The sequence below is a fragment of the Electrophorus electricus genome, chromosome 10 (genome assembly GCF_013358815.1).
Source record: "Electrophorus electricus isolate fEleEle1 chromosome 10, fEleEle1.pri, whole genome shotgun sequence".
In the NCBI taxonomy this organism is placed as follows: domain Eukaryota; kingdom Metazoa; phylum Chordata; class Actinopteri; order Gymnotiformes; family Gymnotidae; genus Electrophorus; species Electrophorus electricus.
The window spans coordinates 7,122,207-7,135,439 of NC_049544.1; the positions used below are offsets into that span (position 1 = coordinate 7,122,207).

At 46.8% G+C, this 13,233-nt stretch overlaps 1 protein-coding gene across 7 annotated transcripts in view; it reads left to right on the top strand.

Annotated features, from left to right (window-relative positions):
• Positions 1–12,808, top strand: part of sema6e (sema domain, transmembrane domain (TM), and cytoplasmic domain, (semaphorin) 6E) — a 96,077-nt gene extending 83,269 nt beyond the window's left edge. For 5 of the 7 annotated variants that reach the window (XM_035530527.1, XM_035530526.1, XM_035530528.1 and 2 more), the window contains 3 exons: positions 88–138; positions 2,747–2,899; positions 10,613–12,808. In XM_035530527.1, the coding sequence (XP_035386420.1) occupies positions 88–138; positions 2,747–2,899; positions 10,613–11,883 (1,475 nt within the window). In that variant the 3' untranslated portion in view covers positions 11,884–12,808. The remainder of the gene's footprint in view (positions 1–87; positions 139–2,746; positions 2,900–10,612) is intronic. The other 2 variants (XM_035530529.1, XM_035530530.1) reach the window with 2 other exon arrangements.
• The last annotated feature ends 425 nt before the right edge of the window (positions 12,809–13,233 follow it).

Consider the following 13,233-nt stretch of genomic DNA (forward strand, 5'->3'; position numbering starts at 1 on the left):
TATGGCACATATATTCTAGATCTCCGGTTGAGCTCAAGCTTAAGTGCGGCTCCCTTTAATCTCTCACTTTGTTTTCCTTAATCGCAGATGTCTTGGCAACCACGCGAAAGCAGAACACGGCAGTGGATTCGGCCTATGGTCAGTGGCTCTTTGGTTTGTAGATCGCCTCAGTCATCGCCGCAGTCTTCAGCACTGGCTTGAATTCATCACTTGCCCAGCGTTACTGCCTTTCTGTGTATCACTCTCCTGTTCAGAAGGGCTCCGAAACTTGTACATGCATTTTAACTCCATTCATTCATTGAAAAGCCATTTGGTTCCTTCTTTTGTGGGAATAATAGCAACACATTTCTTATTTTGTTTGGCGGCCTTGGCCCGTGAATTGCACAAATGGCAAACGTATTACTGCATATTGCTCCTGTATGAGGCAATTTTCTCATGCACACATGTTACAGAGAGTAATTCAATCTGTCCTGTTCTGAGTGTCTGAACCCTCCCCCACCATGCTGGGTGGAGGTGCTGCACGCCTCCACTCCAGACCAGCCTCCACCGTCAGGCACGGCTGAGCTCGCTCCCACTCTGGGGGGGTAGGCTGCAGGCCTGGCCCCCGTCTGCCGGAACTTGTCTCCAGATCTGAACACGTACCCTGGCTGGTTTGGCAGCCTGGTCAGTGAATGCCCTTGGAGTGCAGTGCACCACATGCTATGCACATGCACGCTGAGCTGAGCACATTCACTATGCTGTGTGTGTGTGTGTGTGTGTGTGTGTGTGTGTGTGTGTGTGTGTGTGTGTGTGTGTGTGTGTGTGTGTGTGTGTGTGTGTGTGTGTGTGTGTGTGTGTGTGCAAGCATGTGGGCGTGCGAGCGATAGAATGGTTGTTTGCGGTGGCAGAATACAATGGGTGTCGACTGGGTTGTGCAGTGCAGACAGATCAGCAGAGGGGTCAGGGCCTGAGAGCGTTTGTGCTGAAGCACATCAACAGCACATCCTGACACAGAGACAGTACAAGCTGTCTGCTTCCTTAACTCCATTCATCCCAGCACCCATCGCAGCCTGAAACAGGCGCGCACACACACACACACTCGTATCACTACAGACAGCCAAGAATTACCCAGTGGTGCAGTGTGCAGAGGTTTCACACATTCACTGCTCCCTGCACGGTGTAGGCCAGTGTCCCCATACACCTCACAGTCCACCAGCAAAGAGACAAAGGAAAAGACACCTCAGAGCAGCCAGGGACACTCTACATCTCTAGGCCATGGTATCAGTCAGGGGGTCTGAAGGGTGAGAGAGCATAGACTATGGAATTATAACTCCCCACACTCTCCGACTGATTAATTCAGCTTGGATCTCACTGGACCACCACTCTCCTACCACTGGAAATGACACGAGTGGTTTACTTATTTAGTTTAATGGGTGTTTTATTCACACTCTGAAACAAAGTCCTCCACAGCTCTATAGCGCAGAGCAATTATTTCAGTGCTGAGAAACACCCACGTGCCAAAGCCGCACCATTATAGAATCAGACCTTTGTTCCTGTGTGCTTTGTCTCTCTTTCTCTCTCTCTCTCTTTTGCTCCCTCCCTCTCACCCCTCCCCCTTATCTCCCCACTGTTTGATAAAGCAGCCCCACAGAGAAAAGCCAGCCAGACACATTCCCCACAGCACACACAATGAAACTGTTCTCAGTGGCCATTTTTTTTTCTTTCTCCCCAATGGTTTAAAGAGGCAGAGGGAAGAATGATAATAAGTGGAGGTAATAACATAACTCAGCCTTGCGGCTGTGCATCGGTCTGCCAGCCCAGGCTCCCCTGGTGTGTGGGCTCCATTTGCCTGGCACAGATGGCACACTGACAGCATAGATTTGGAACAAGCCTGGTGGACTGGCAGAAAACAAGTATATGTGTGTGTCGGCTGGTGGTCACAGCCTGGCGCACGAGACGAGTAAGGGTGGCTCATTAAGCGTGGGTGCCGCTCCGAAGCCCCTCTCTGCTGACCGGGCCGAAGGACACTCTGCTTTGTGGGGTGGCAGGGTTGGGACTTCATACGGGTATCAATGATTAAAGTAGCCCTGGCAGTACAATATGTAAAGTTCCAGTGCAATATTAAAGATGGGGATACCCTTAAAACCATTCTTAGTGAGTGCCAAGACATATTGTGAAGTCTCGGAGTGCTATGTGAATGTGGAATGAAAGGGAGAGGCTTGGAGAGAAGAGAATGATTGGAAAAGTGGAGCTTGAACAGGTCTGCAGCCTGCTGGAAGCAGGGCTCCATGAAGAACTCCGTCTGCTGGCTGGGCAGGTGTTCCCAGTGAGCTGGGTTCTGCTCTAGAAAACACTGCAATGCCTCATGCTAGAAATTCCTACATAGTTCTCCAGTGAACAAAAACTGTTTTTGGTAAACTGTTGTTTAAGGCAACTATTGATTTGGCTTCCCAAGCAAGTGCTTTATTGATCTTAAATGAACTCTCCAAATAAGTTCTAATTGCCTTTGAGTAGGAGTGTAATTTACATACCTGATTTAACATTATGCGCACAAATCATGTTGGAGAACTACTCATTGTGCAGACAGACAGAGCAAGTTCATGCAACCTCCTTTGCTGTGTTATCTTCATAACTCTTTGTTGCTGCTTGTGTACAGAATATTGTTATGAAAACTGATATTTGTTTGTCATATGTTTATGTAAATATTATTCACATAATGGATTTTACTGATTGGTTAATCTGTTGCCCCCTTCCAATACAACCACAGGAAAGACCTCACCCACAAGTGCCAGCCCAACCAATCAAGGGCCAGCTCAACCTAAAGGGCCAGGTGTCTCTGAGAAAGGTACCCACCCTGCAGAGGGGGAGCGGGGAGGGCGGGGTTCCCCTGACTCGGAGCCAATCAGTGTGGAAATGGAGGGTAAGGGGGTGGGGAGAGGATCTAATTCTAATGTCTGTCTTTTAGTTCTCCAGTTTCCTTAATTGCAGCTCCTCTAGCACTATACTGGATTCTACTGTGTGGCCCTCAGTTTCTCACACACACACACACACACAAACTCGGACTGTGCTAAAGACTGATTGGCTGGCATTATCACAAACACACACAAATACAAACTAAATATTTCCTAGACTGCATTGTTCACGGATGCATAGACACAAACATTCATTAATGAACAAGAATCATTACTGGTTGATATAGCATCTTTAAATGTCATTAGTCTGTATACAGAAAGAAATTAAAAGTAATTGACCAATGTAATTGCGCTCAATATAGTTATATCAATACAATTAAACAGGCTTATTAAAAAAAGTAAATCAAAATCTGCTCCTGGTGAATAGTGACCTGTCTCTAGTGAAGTGCAGTCCCAGGAATACCAACACCTGCTCACAATAACACTGCCCTTATCACATGAAGAAATCCCGACTGGTTTCCTGTTGGCCTTTATGCAATCTCATCCAAATTTTCAATTCTCAGCAACTTTTGACTTATACCCTTATACCTTCTCATTTCTTGTTTAAATCAAAGACTTACACGCATCCATTACATATGCATCAGGTCTGCAGCGAGCTGTGTTTATTTAGCCATTTTTTCCTTCTGCTGGCTCTTTTTCCTCTACTCCCATCTCCCACAATGCCCTATGTCAGATCAGGCGTAGTGCAGTTCGCTCTATCAGAGGCCTCCAGCCCGCTCTCACCGGCTGTGCGGAGATGAAGTCATACATCCTGCTCCCTCAGAGTGCAGTGCTGCTCACTCAGGCTCTGCCTGATGCCATCGGCATGATCACTCCCACCAGCCCGTAATAACCAACGGCAGCGAATAAATAATCCCAGGGCCGTCTCTCCAGAGGCAGGCGCTGCCTGACGGACCTCTGGTGGGCGATATGTTTCACACGGCCACACCAAGGCCCTGCCAACAGAGACGGCCTCAGGCTGGAGAGGTTCAGAGCTAGACAGAGAGTCGCATGCATTTCACACAGCATTTCTTTGGGTTTCGTTCCCACATTTCGTCTTTTGCTCTCTTTCTCTTCATATCTTTTTTCATCTTGTCCTCCTGTTTAGGAGATGTTCACTTTATCTGCCTTTGTCTTCACATTCTGACTCTTCTCTTCGGTTCCTTGTCTTGCTCATCCTCAGCCTGCAGAGGCGGGAGTCCATATGCCCTTATGGATGCGCACAGACTGAGAGTGGGATCTCATCTATTATTGACAGCAGAGAATATTTCAATATAGCACTGGCCGAAAAAGCATCAAACAAAGGTTTTGTTTGTTTGTTTGTTTTTGTTTGTTTGTTTAATTTAAATAATTAAGTCAGAAAATCTCAAAACACCTTGAGGTTAAGTGTGAATATCTTGAGAATAGCATGAATTTCTAAATCACAGCTTTCATTCATCCCATAAAACACCTGATTAAATTATAAACACGGTCATTCTTCAGTTTGCTATATAGCTAAGATGAACTTGTTAATACTAACCATGTATGTATATGTATCAGATTTAGAGAGTAGGTATATAAAGGGCAGTTTTTTCTCTTAAGGCCAGAACCACTTTGCTCCATTATATAAATAACTAACATGCACACATATTGTTCACCCATAGCTGCTGTGTGGGTTAAGTGTAATTGGAGGGGCTGGCGAGCCCAGGTTACGTGCTGCTTTCCAAGCTGCAGACACCCACAGACACCTATAATGATGCTTCCATCAGAAGCCAAACATGCACCTGTTATTGCTCAGAGGGGGTTGCTGCCCATATCAACCCACACCCCCAATCACCACCACTGTTTGAAACGGAGCCTCTCGCAGGTTATCTACAAAATCAAATGAGGCGACTGGCGGCGTGCCGTGTGCTCCTACCCCTCTGATGGTTCTCACATGAGCTGCAGGAGGCTGTGCTCCTGATCGGCTAACACAGTGCTGCCTCTGGAGCTCATTAGAAGCCGAGAGAGGCGATCATGGAGACGAACCTTAGGAGAAGTCTCGAAAATGCCCTCAACTGCGTGGTGTATGAGAGGTTATTAAAGCCTTTGGAGAAAGAGCCAGTCCATGTCCTCCTTCTTCTTTATGAAAATGACTTGTTTTGCTGTAACAGTTATTATAGCATGATCACAGCATGTTCACATGTGCCACTCACAAATCACGTGGCAAGCTCTTTGTGTAATATACACACATCATCTACTCTCATACCTGCAAGATGTGACCGAAAAAATGGACAAACCATAAAACCTCATGCCTCCCATTACTAATACACACAAACTCACACAGATCATGACTTTACATGAACTGGGGGCCCACAGTGTGTAATCCATGTAATGTGCTCCTCCTACCCGAGTTTCCTGACCTCCTCTCCTCCTCTTTCTGCTCCCTTTTCTCCCCTCTCTTTCCAAGCACAGGGGAGTAGTGTTTTGTTAAGCTGCCTGGTGTTTCTTCTCGACTAATGCTTCACACCTTGCTCTGTTCAGTCCCCAGTTCCTCTTCTCCTCGACTACCTCCTCCCCGTTGTCTGGTTAGCAAATCCCGCGCACTGCCCAGACCGCCACAAGAAATCTAGAGGTCTGCTCGAGCTCTAGATTTAACAGACCACAGGGCAAGCATAGAATTAGAATGGCACTCGTTCTAACTCTGTGAATGTGGCGCAGTTCAAATTCTAGGGCTGTTGGTCAGAGAAATCGGGAGCTGGAGGTAAGTTTGAGGCATTCCTCTTGGGCTGTCGGTGGAGAACAGGGGTTGGAACTCTGCTGTGGACATCCGCCCTGCTCCTGTCGTGGCCTGCACGCTTCTGGACCTTTTGGCTCTTGTTTTGTTTTTTGCTCTGGGAGATTTCTAGAGTCTCCCTACTCAAGGAGCCACCCTGCTTCTTCCTCTGCCTGTGAGATGTTCACGTAGCCAAACGGGTACCCTGCATGTGCCTAACACTGCCTTCTCTCTCCCTATTGAAGTGTGCACCCTGATGAAGAAGAGCAGTTTGGGTAGTGTCCCTGCTTCTCCACTTTTATTATGTTTTGCATGCATATGGCATCAAACAAAGCATGAATCTTTAAAAATATAAAATATGTCAATTTAAAAAAAACTTAACGGAGCTTGTCTGTGTTGCAGTTTGCGGACAGTGAAGTGATAAATTTGTTATTCAATACATCAGAGCTTTTAGGTTTGTGGGAACGAACACTATTGCAATGATTGTTTATTGGTTCTTTGTGTATTTCAATCAGCTCAGACGCTTGTGTATGAAATTCCTTGGGGTGCTCTTCTTACAAATGAGAATCTCAGGATTGTCATTCTACTTCACCCTGTCATAAACGAAGCGGAACTCAATTTGCCGTGCAGTGGAATGGAACAAAGAAATCTAAATAAATTTGAAGAAGAATATGCGATGAAATTTTTTTTTTTTTTTTAATTCACACTCAATTATTTACTGTTTGTTATGAACCATCTGATCTTATACAACTTGTCAAATTACTTTCACTCAAATCTACCTTTCAAGGTGGAGTAACTTGTGTGATGGAGTGTTGTGCAGTAGGGAGAAAATTCAAGTTGGATGTTCTGTTTAGAGCTTCGTAAATTGAATGAGTGTAATACACAGTGGCGTCGGGGAGCAGAACAGTGGCGATGGCCATTCTGAGGGCCGCAGTGCCGGGGGGGGGTGTTCTGTAGAAACGGGGGGGGGGAAAAGGGAGACAAGCAAGCGTTAGAGCCATACGATGTGCATTTTCTCTGTTTCTGGAGTGAGAAATGTTTACAGCTCCTTCTAATTACGTGCAGTTTGCAAATGGGCTCACTGGGGTTGAAGAACATGCAACAGCTGTGGCTGTAAAATGCCTGGTCTGCCACATCTTAAAGCTGATGTGAGCAATTTATTTTAAGAATGCTTCAGTTAAACTGTCTCTGCATCATGAAGGCTATCACTAAAGAAAAAAGTCTCTGAGCTCTAATGAGCCACTAAAAATTTCAACATGGTATGTCCATATTAACCAATTCAATAGTTCATGTGCAAGGACGTGGTCCTCCTTGCAGATCAGTTATTCTAGTTATTGAACAGGTTCTATCTAGGAGTAGAAGAGTAAAAATAAAAAAATCAATAAAAGTTCTGTTTCTGTAAGCCCCTGAAGTCAGGTAAGATAGCATCCTGTCACTGGGACCCAACCTGGCTCATTGCCTCACTCCTTTACAGTGATCTTAGCCAGTGAGAATTTGTTAGGTCACTGAACAGGATTGGTAGCACTCTCCACCACAGACCGCAAAAACCAGGTTGAGGGTGGGGGTGAGTGTTCAGTCATGTGCTTCTTTGCACACCTTACGTACACACACAATTCACACTGGTTGCTTGCCTTATTTATTTCCATTTTAAGCATTTTTACCATTAAACTTTGTTCAAAACAACTATCACATTCCAGGAAAGGTTTTAGAGTGATCTCACCATCCTTCTCCCTGTGCACCAAAACTCCCCTCTTCAGATCCTGATCTACTGTTACATATAGTGCTTATGTAACATGGAGTTTTAGCTATTTTTGTCCTTTCTCTTTTCAGATGGAGTCATTAGAACAGCTACATGGCTGCAGTACACAGAGAAAGGCAGAAAGAGAAGGGTGGGAGGGGGAGTGCAAAAGAGACACCAACTCAGTGTGTCAGTCACTTGTCTCCCAGTTTGGTCCTTCTCCTCGACTCCTTCCCTCATCTTTCCGCATCTCTTAGGGTGTCTTGCTACAGCTTCTCTCTCCTCCTGGACAGCGATCATCTTCATATCTCTTCATATCTCTGTTTTCTGCTCAACCCCTCTCTCCTCCCCTCGTTGTCATCCTTAACCTTCCTAACCATTCTCCCTGTCTTTCACACACTTTGTTTCTTTTCTCACTCATTTTCGCTCTTCTTTCTCCCTCTCTGTCTGCCTTCTCTTTTTTGGACTCACTGCATTCATTTTTCCCCACTCAGCCCATCTGGTTGTTTACCTTTTGGCAGACTGGAGATGGTCCATAATATGGCTGGGCCTGTTCTTCGCACGTCTGCTATCTTTAGCCCTCGCTCTGCTCCTCAGTTTAACACATTGAGTGAACATATTAGGCCAGAGCCAAGATGCGCCTCATATACAAACGTTTGGCAACACTAATGATCATAATGATGACAAACAAGGCAAGTTGAAGGGAAACTTCTCCTGTTAAGATGAGGTTTTTAGGAAAATGTTTGCATGTGTATTTATTTCAGAGTTTTGTCTGTAGGAGAAGTCTTCCTTTGCGTTTCAGACTCAGCTGTCTTAGGGTGCCTTCTGGGCCTTGAGAGGAGCCTTCTGTGTGCCTGTCTGGAGAGAGGTACTGGGAGTTGGCTGGACCAACATATGGCTCCTTCTGGCACTGCTGAGCCCTAGGCAAGAGCTACAAACAGGTTGTGACAGTGAGGGGCGGGTAGGATTCATGTTGTCCTCCTTTGTGCCCTCTGTAGCCCTGCACAAGCAGGCATCAGGACTGAGTCACTCCTTCAAAGAACATGTGCGTGCCAGTGTGTGCCAGGGTCTGTGGGTAAAGTTTAGGACCCTGCAGGGGGCTGATGATGGGGGGGAGAGAGCGAGAGAGAGCGAGAGAGAGAGAGAGAGAGAGCGAGAGAGAGAGAGAGAGAGAGAGAGAGAGAGAGAGAGAGAGAGAGAAAATGAAAATCTCTCTATTGTTTTTAAATGCCTTGTTCTCCAGGTGTGCATGCGTGCACACAGAGAGAGAGAGAGAGAATCTGTGTTCATTCTATTCAGTGCAGATGTTAACACTAGTGTGTTATGATACCCAAGCATCACTTTTTCATAAAACACAGAACTTTCTGGAAGGTACTGCATCCAAAAAGAGAAACCTGCCATGTGGGAGCAACTCTTTCCAACAATTTCATGACCTATATAAATCCTGTGCCAAACTGTGTGTGTGTGTGTGTGTGTGTGTGTGTGTGTGTGTGTGTGAGGCGGGGAGGGGGGGTGATGTTCTGTTACCACAAAGCAAACTTGTATATCACAGTTTATTTCCCCATAACTCTTAGTTTGCATCTGCAAGCAGCTCAAGAAAAACATTTATGAGAAAAAAAGAAGAAAAAACTATCGGAAAGCTTCTCCCGTTCAAGCCAGCAAAATACTTTGCTCTGCATTCTTAATGTGCTGCACTGATGCCTGGAGGTTTACCATCATTGTTTTATTTGCATCCATAAACTTTTCCTGCATTCATAACTATGCTTTTGCTTGCAGCTGCATGAAAAGAACACTTTCCTCTCTTGCTCTCTCACTCACTTGCTCCCTCCCTCCCTCCTGTGGTCCACCCACACTCCCCTATAGTGTGTGTGCAGTCTGTGTGCTGCATGTTCCTGCTGAAGCATTGTGAAGCAGAGAGCTTCTGCTGACTTGAGCACAGACCTCCAAGCCTTCACAGAGCCTTCATATCCTCTGGTGCTGTTTAATGCCACCACTGTCCAGCACTGCCACCTTTACACTTCATTATAATTTGTTTGATTAAATGCATGCATCATGTTCATGAATCAGTTAACCAGTTTTTAGCACCCTCTCTCTCTCGCTCTCTCTCTCTCTCTCTCTCTGTCTCTCTCTCACACACACACACACACACACATATACACACACACACACACACACACACACACACACATATACACACACACACACACACACACACATATACATACACACATACATACATACATACACAAATCTGATTTTTTTTAACAGTGTGAAGGCCTAAGCCTACCTTTGGCACACACATTTTACAGATTTGGCCACTGGCCATTACTCTTGCATCAAGAAAAATTGTAGCGACAGTAGGGGCACAAAGAATGGCAGTCCAGCTGGCAAAAGGATTTGCTAATTATGTCAATAGGCAGGTAGTAGAAACCATCACCTCTGGCTTCATCCTGTGAAGCTCATCAAGACATTATGATGGCACAAATTATTAGTGCACCTTTCCTGAAATATTCAATTTGGCCATCCTCCCTATATCACACAGCACACATGAAATTATATTTGGTCGATGATGCATCGAAATGCAAATTTAAAGACCTGCATAAAAGTCTGAATCAGCAGTAGCATAACTCTGTTCTGTCTGAGCAGATCTGAGCAGACCTAGTCTACTATGACAGACATTATGCAATGCTTACATATGTATGGCAACATGAATGCCCAACCCCACCCCCAAAGCATTTGTTCTCAGAACATACTGACTATAGCTTTAAGTAGTGCAGTCTAAGCATTGCTGTTAGTCACATGCAGCATATCAGATGCTTCCTTTCTGAGCCCTCCTCCAGCTTCCAGAGTGAGATCGGATGCCCACTAGTGCTCGTGTTCATATTGAAAAGCACTGAATGTGCTTAGCGCTTTAGAAGTCAGCAGGGAGCCCTTAACCCAGCTCTCCCAACTCGCATTCCAAGGCAGAAACCTTGTACCATTCAGCCTTCTGTTGTGTCTGACAACTGTAATTTGCAGCAGTAATAATTTGCTCGTTCCTCCAAGTCTTCAAGTTCACTGTTTGAGGGAGGGATTAGCAAAACATCACCACCGTCCTGCTGTGTTTTTATATCAGTAGTAAGATCCCGCCCCACTCTCTAACAGGCATTTTTCTATTCATTTCTCTTTCCCCCTCTCCCCCCCTCCATCTCGTATTTTCCCTGTCTGCAGGCGTCCGCCGGCCCCCTGAAGTCGAGAAGTCCAACCACAGCGTTCACTACACCCTGCTAATAGCATGTGTCCTTGTGGCATTTGTCTTGGGTGCCTTCCTCTCAGGCTTCCTCGTCTCCTGTTACTGCAACCACAATGTCAACAAAACCAAGAGGCTGGCCAAGGACCCAGAGGCCCCCATCCCACATGCCCTCTCCCTGCGCAGCCTGGCCAAGCTCAATGGCCTCCTGGAGAGCCAGGGCAAGGACGAGAAGTTGGACGTGTCTTCTCCAAAGCTCTACAATGCCTTCTTCCCAAACAGCAAGGATCACCCACCCCGCAGGAGCGCCCACCATGGAGTTATGTCTGAGCTGATCCACCCCCACCACCACCACCACTCATCGGAGCTTTCAGGCCTGCCTACACCTGACTCAACCCCAGAGCTACCGATCAAGAGCATGAAGGCCTTCAAGAACCAGTGGGAGAAGAACCAGAACTGCAACAATGCTAAAGAGCCGAAGTGTCCCAACATGGCCGGGTCCAGGCCCAGCTCGGCTGTCCACCAGCAAATGTTCCCCTTCTCCCATGGGTTGGCCAGCCGGCAGCCGCTAGGCGGCTCCATGCACCTGGACGAGCGAAAGGTCCACAACACTGAGCGCATGCCCGCCCCGCCGCCACACTGCTACCCGCACAAGATCGTGGACGTGACCTCGCTGGACGAGCTCCTGAAGCACATCCACGAGATCAGCGTGGCACCCGGCAAGAGCCCTGCCGTCCTCACCTCCTCCGTGTCGGCCAGTGGGGGGCAGATGGCCTTCGCCAATCGCGTGCAGCCTCACATACCAGAGACGGAGTCAGCGCCCTACTACAGCTCCTCCACGTTGCCGAGAGACAGCCTGACGCGGCGCATGGACGTGCCTCCCGAGGTGCCCCCCCAGCACCAGTCCACGCTGGAGAGGGTGTCCCGCCACCCCTCACAGCGCCAGGCCCTCATGGCCTCCGGGGGAGTGGTGTGCCGGGAGCCTAGCTTCGGCCGCCGTGCCCACCACGCCCCTCCGCTCCTCTCCCGCGTGAACTCGAGTGGCAGCAGCAGTGGAGGGGGCAGTGATGTGCGTCACCAGCTCATCCCCAGCAACTACCTGACACGTCAGCACAGCTACAGCGAGCAGCCCGAGGTTCACCGCGGAGCCATGATCCGCCGGGCCGCCTCGCTCAAGCCTGACGTGCCGCCCAAGCCACTGTTCATCCCCGCCACATCACCCGTCAACCAGGCAGGCAAGTTCAACTACTGACCTCCAGGCAGGCTGCACGCGTGCATTCCCGAGCCTGCAAGCTGGGGCAGCCTGCGCTCGCTCACAGAGCGAGGCCGCTCTGAGGGCTAGCTTACTTCAGTCTGCCTTTGGATGGCTTTCCACTAAATGCTGAGCTGCCACTGACAATTGGATTCGATTGTGGGGGTGTGCCATACTGCATTCGGTGGAAATGGAAGCTGCCCTTTTATAATGGCTGCCAGTGTTGTCAACTTTAAATTTGAACTTTTTCTGTTTTCCTTGTGTCTCATGAATATATTTGTACCATATTGGTATTGCTGAGCTATTTGCTTATAGAAGGCGAGGAACTAGAAGAGAAAGGACAGTGCTCATCTTGTTCTAGGCTGCCACTGTGTTAAATGTGGCTTTTAAGTGTTCTCCTGAACTCTTAATGGTATCCCTAATTCTGAGGCTGGGACCTGGACTAAGACAACAGCTGGACTTGAGCCTTATATGATTGAGATCTCTCTTGCTTTGGCTTAACTGTTCTGTTAATGTGGAGTTGATGAACTGTATTGATCCCAGTTCTAAACGTGTATATATGCATGTGTGTGTGTATATATATGTGTGTTCATATCTACACAGTATATGTATACATATACATACACGGTATATGTATCTTGATGAACAAAACGGATGATCTCCTCTGAAAGTAGCTCTTTGCCTTATCTGGAAAGTAAATCCATTGTGGAAATGCCCATCCTTTTATCCCTTATGCTAAAAATGAAAATCTCTTGGTAAAACACGAGCAATAACCTATCCAGCATTGTTACCATTACTTTTTCAGCAGCACTGCCCACCGTTCAGTGTGATGGAAAGCCTGTTGACCAAAGGCCTTTTCTAGGGAGAGGGCTAGAGTCAAACTGCGCGTACTGGTGTTCTTTAAGCGCTATGGATATGGATGTATGTAAAAGGAATGTAATCAGATGTGCATTAGGCTCATCAGTTTATCCAAAGCAGAATGTTTTTTAAGCTCTCTTAATACATAAACATTTTGGGCCAGTTCATCTAATTAAGTCACGCCCTAGACTAAAAAAAGAGCCTGTCAATGAAGACTACCAAGAGTGAATATTCCTAAACTAGGCTTAAACTAAGTCCTAGGCTAGGCTTAAACTGTGAAAACTGACCCTCTGCGTCACAATGCAAACGTAACTCCCAATCTGAGCTACTCCCATTTTCATCATATTAAAATGCATTGTCATTAATAACATTGTAGCTATTTCGTGTAAATATAGGAACAATAACTAGCCAAATTCTGTTTGTGTAAATTTGTGCCTTATTTAATATGATCCGTGCTATCGGGGTGTGTGGTGAAAAAGAGGGAGAGGAGAG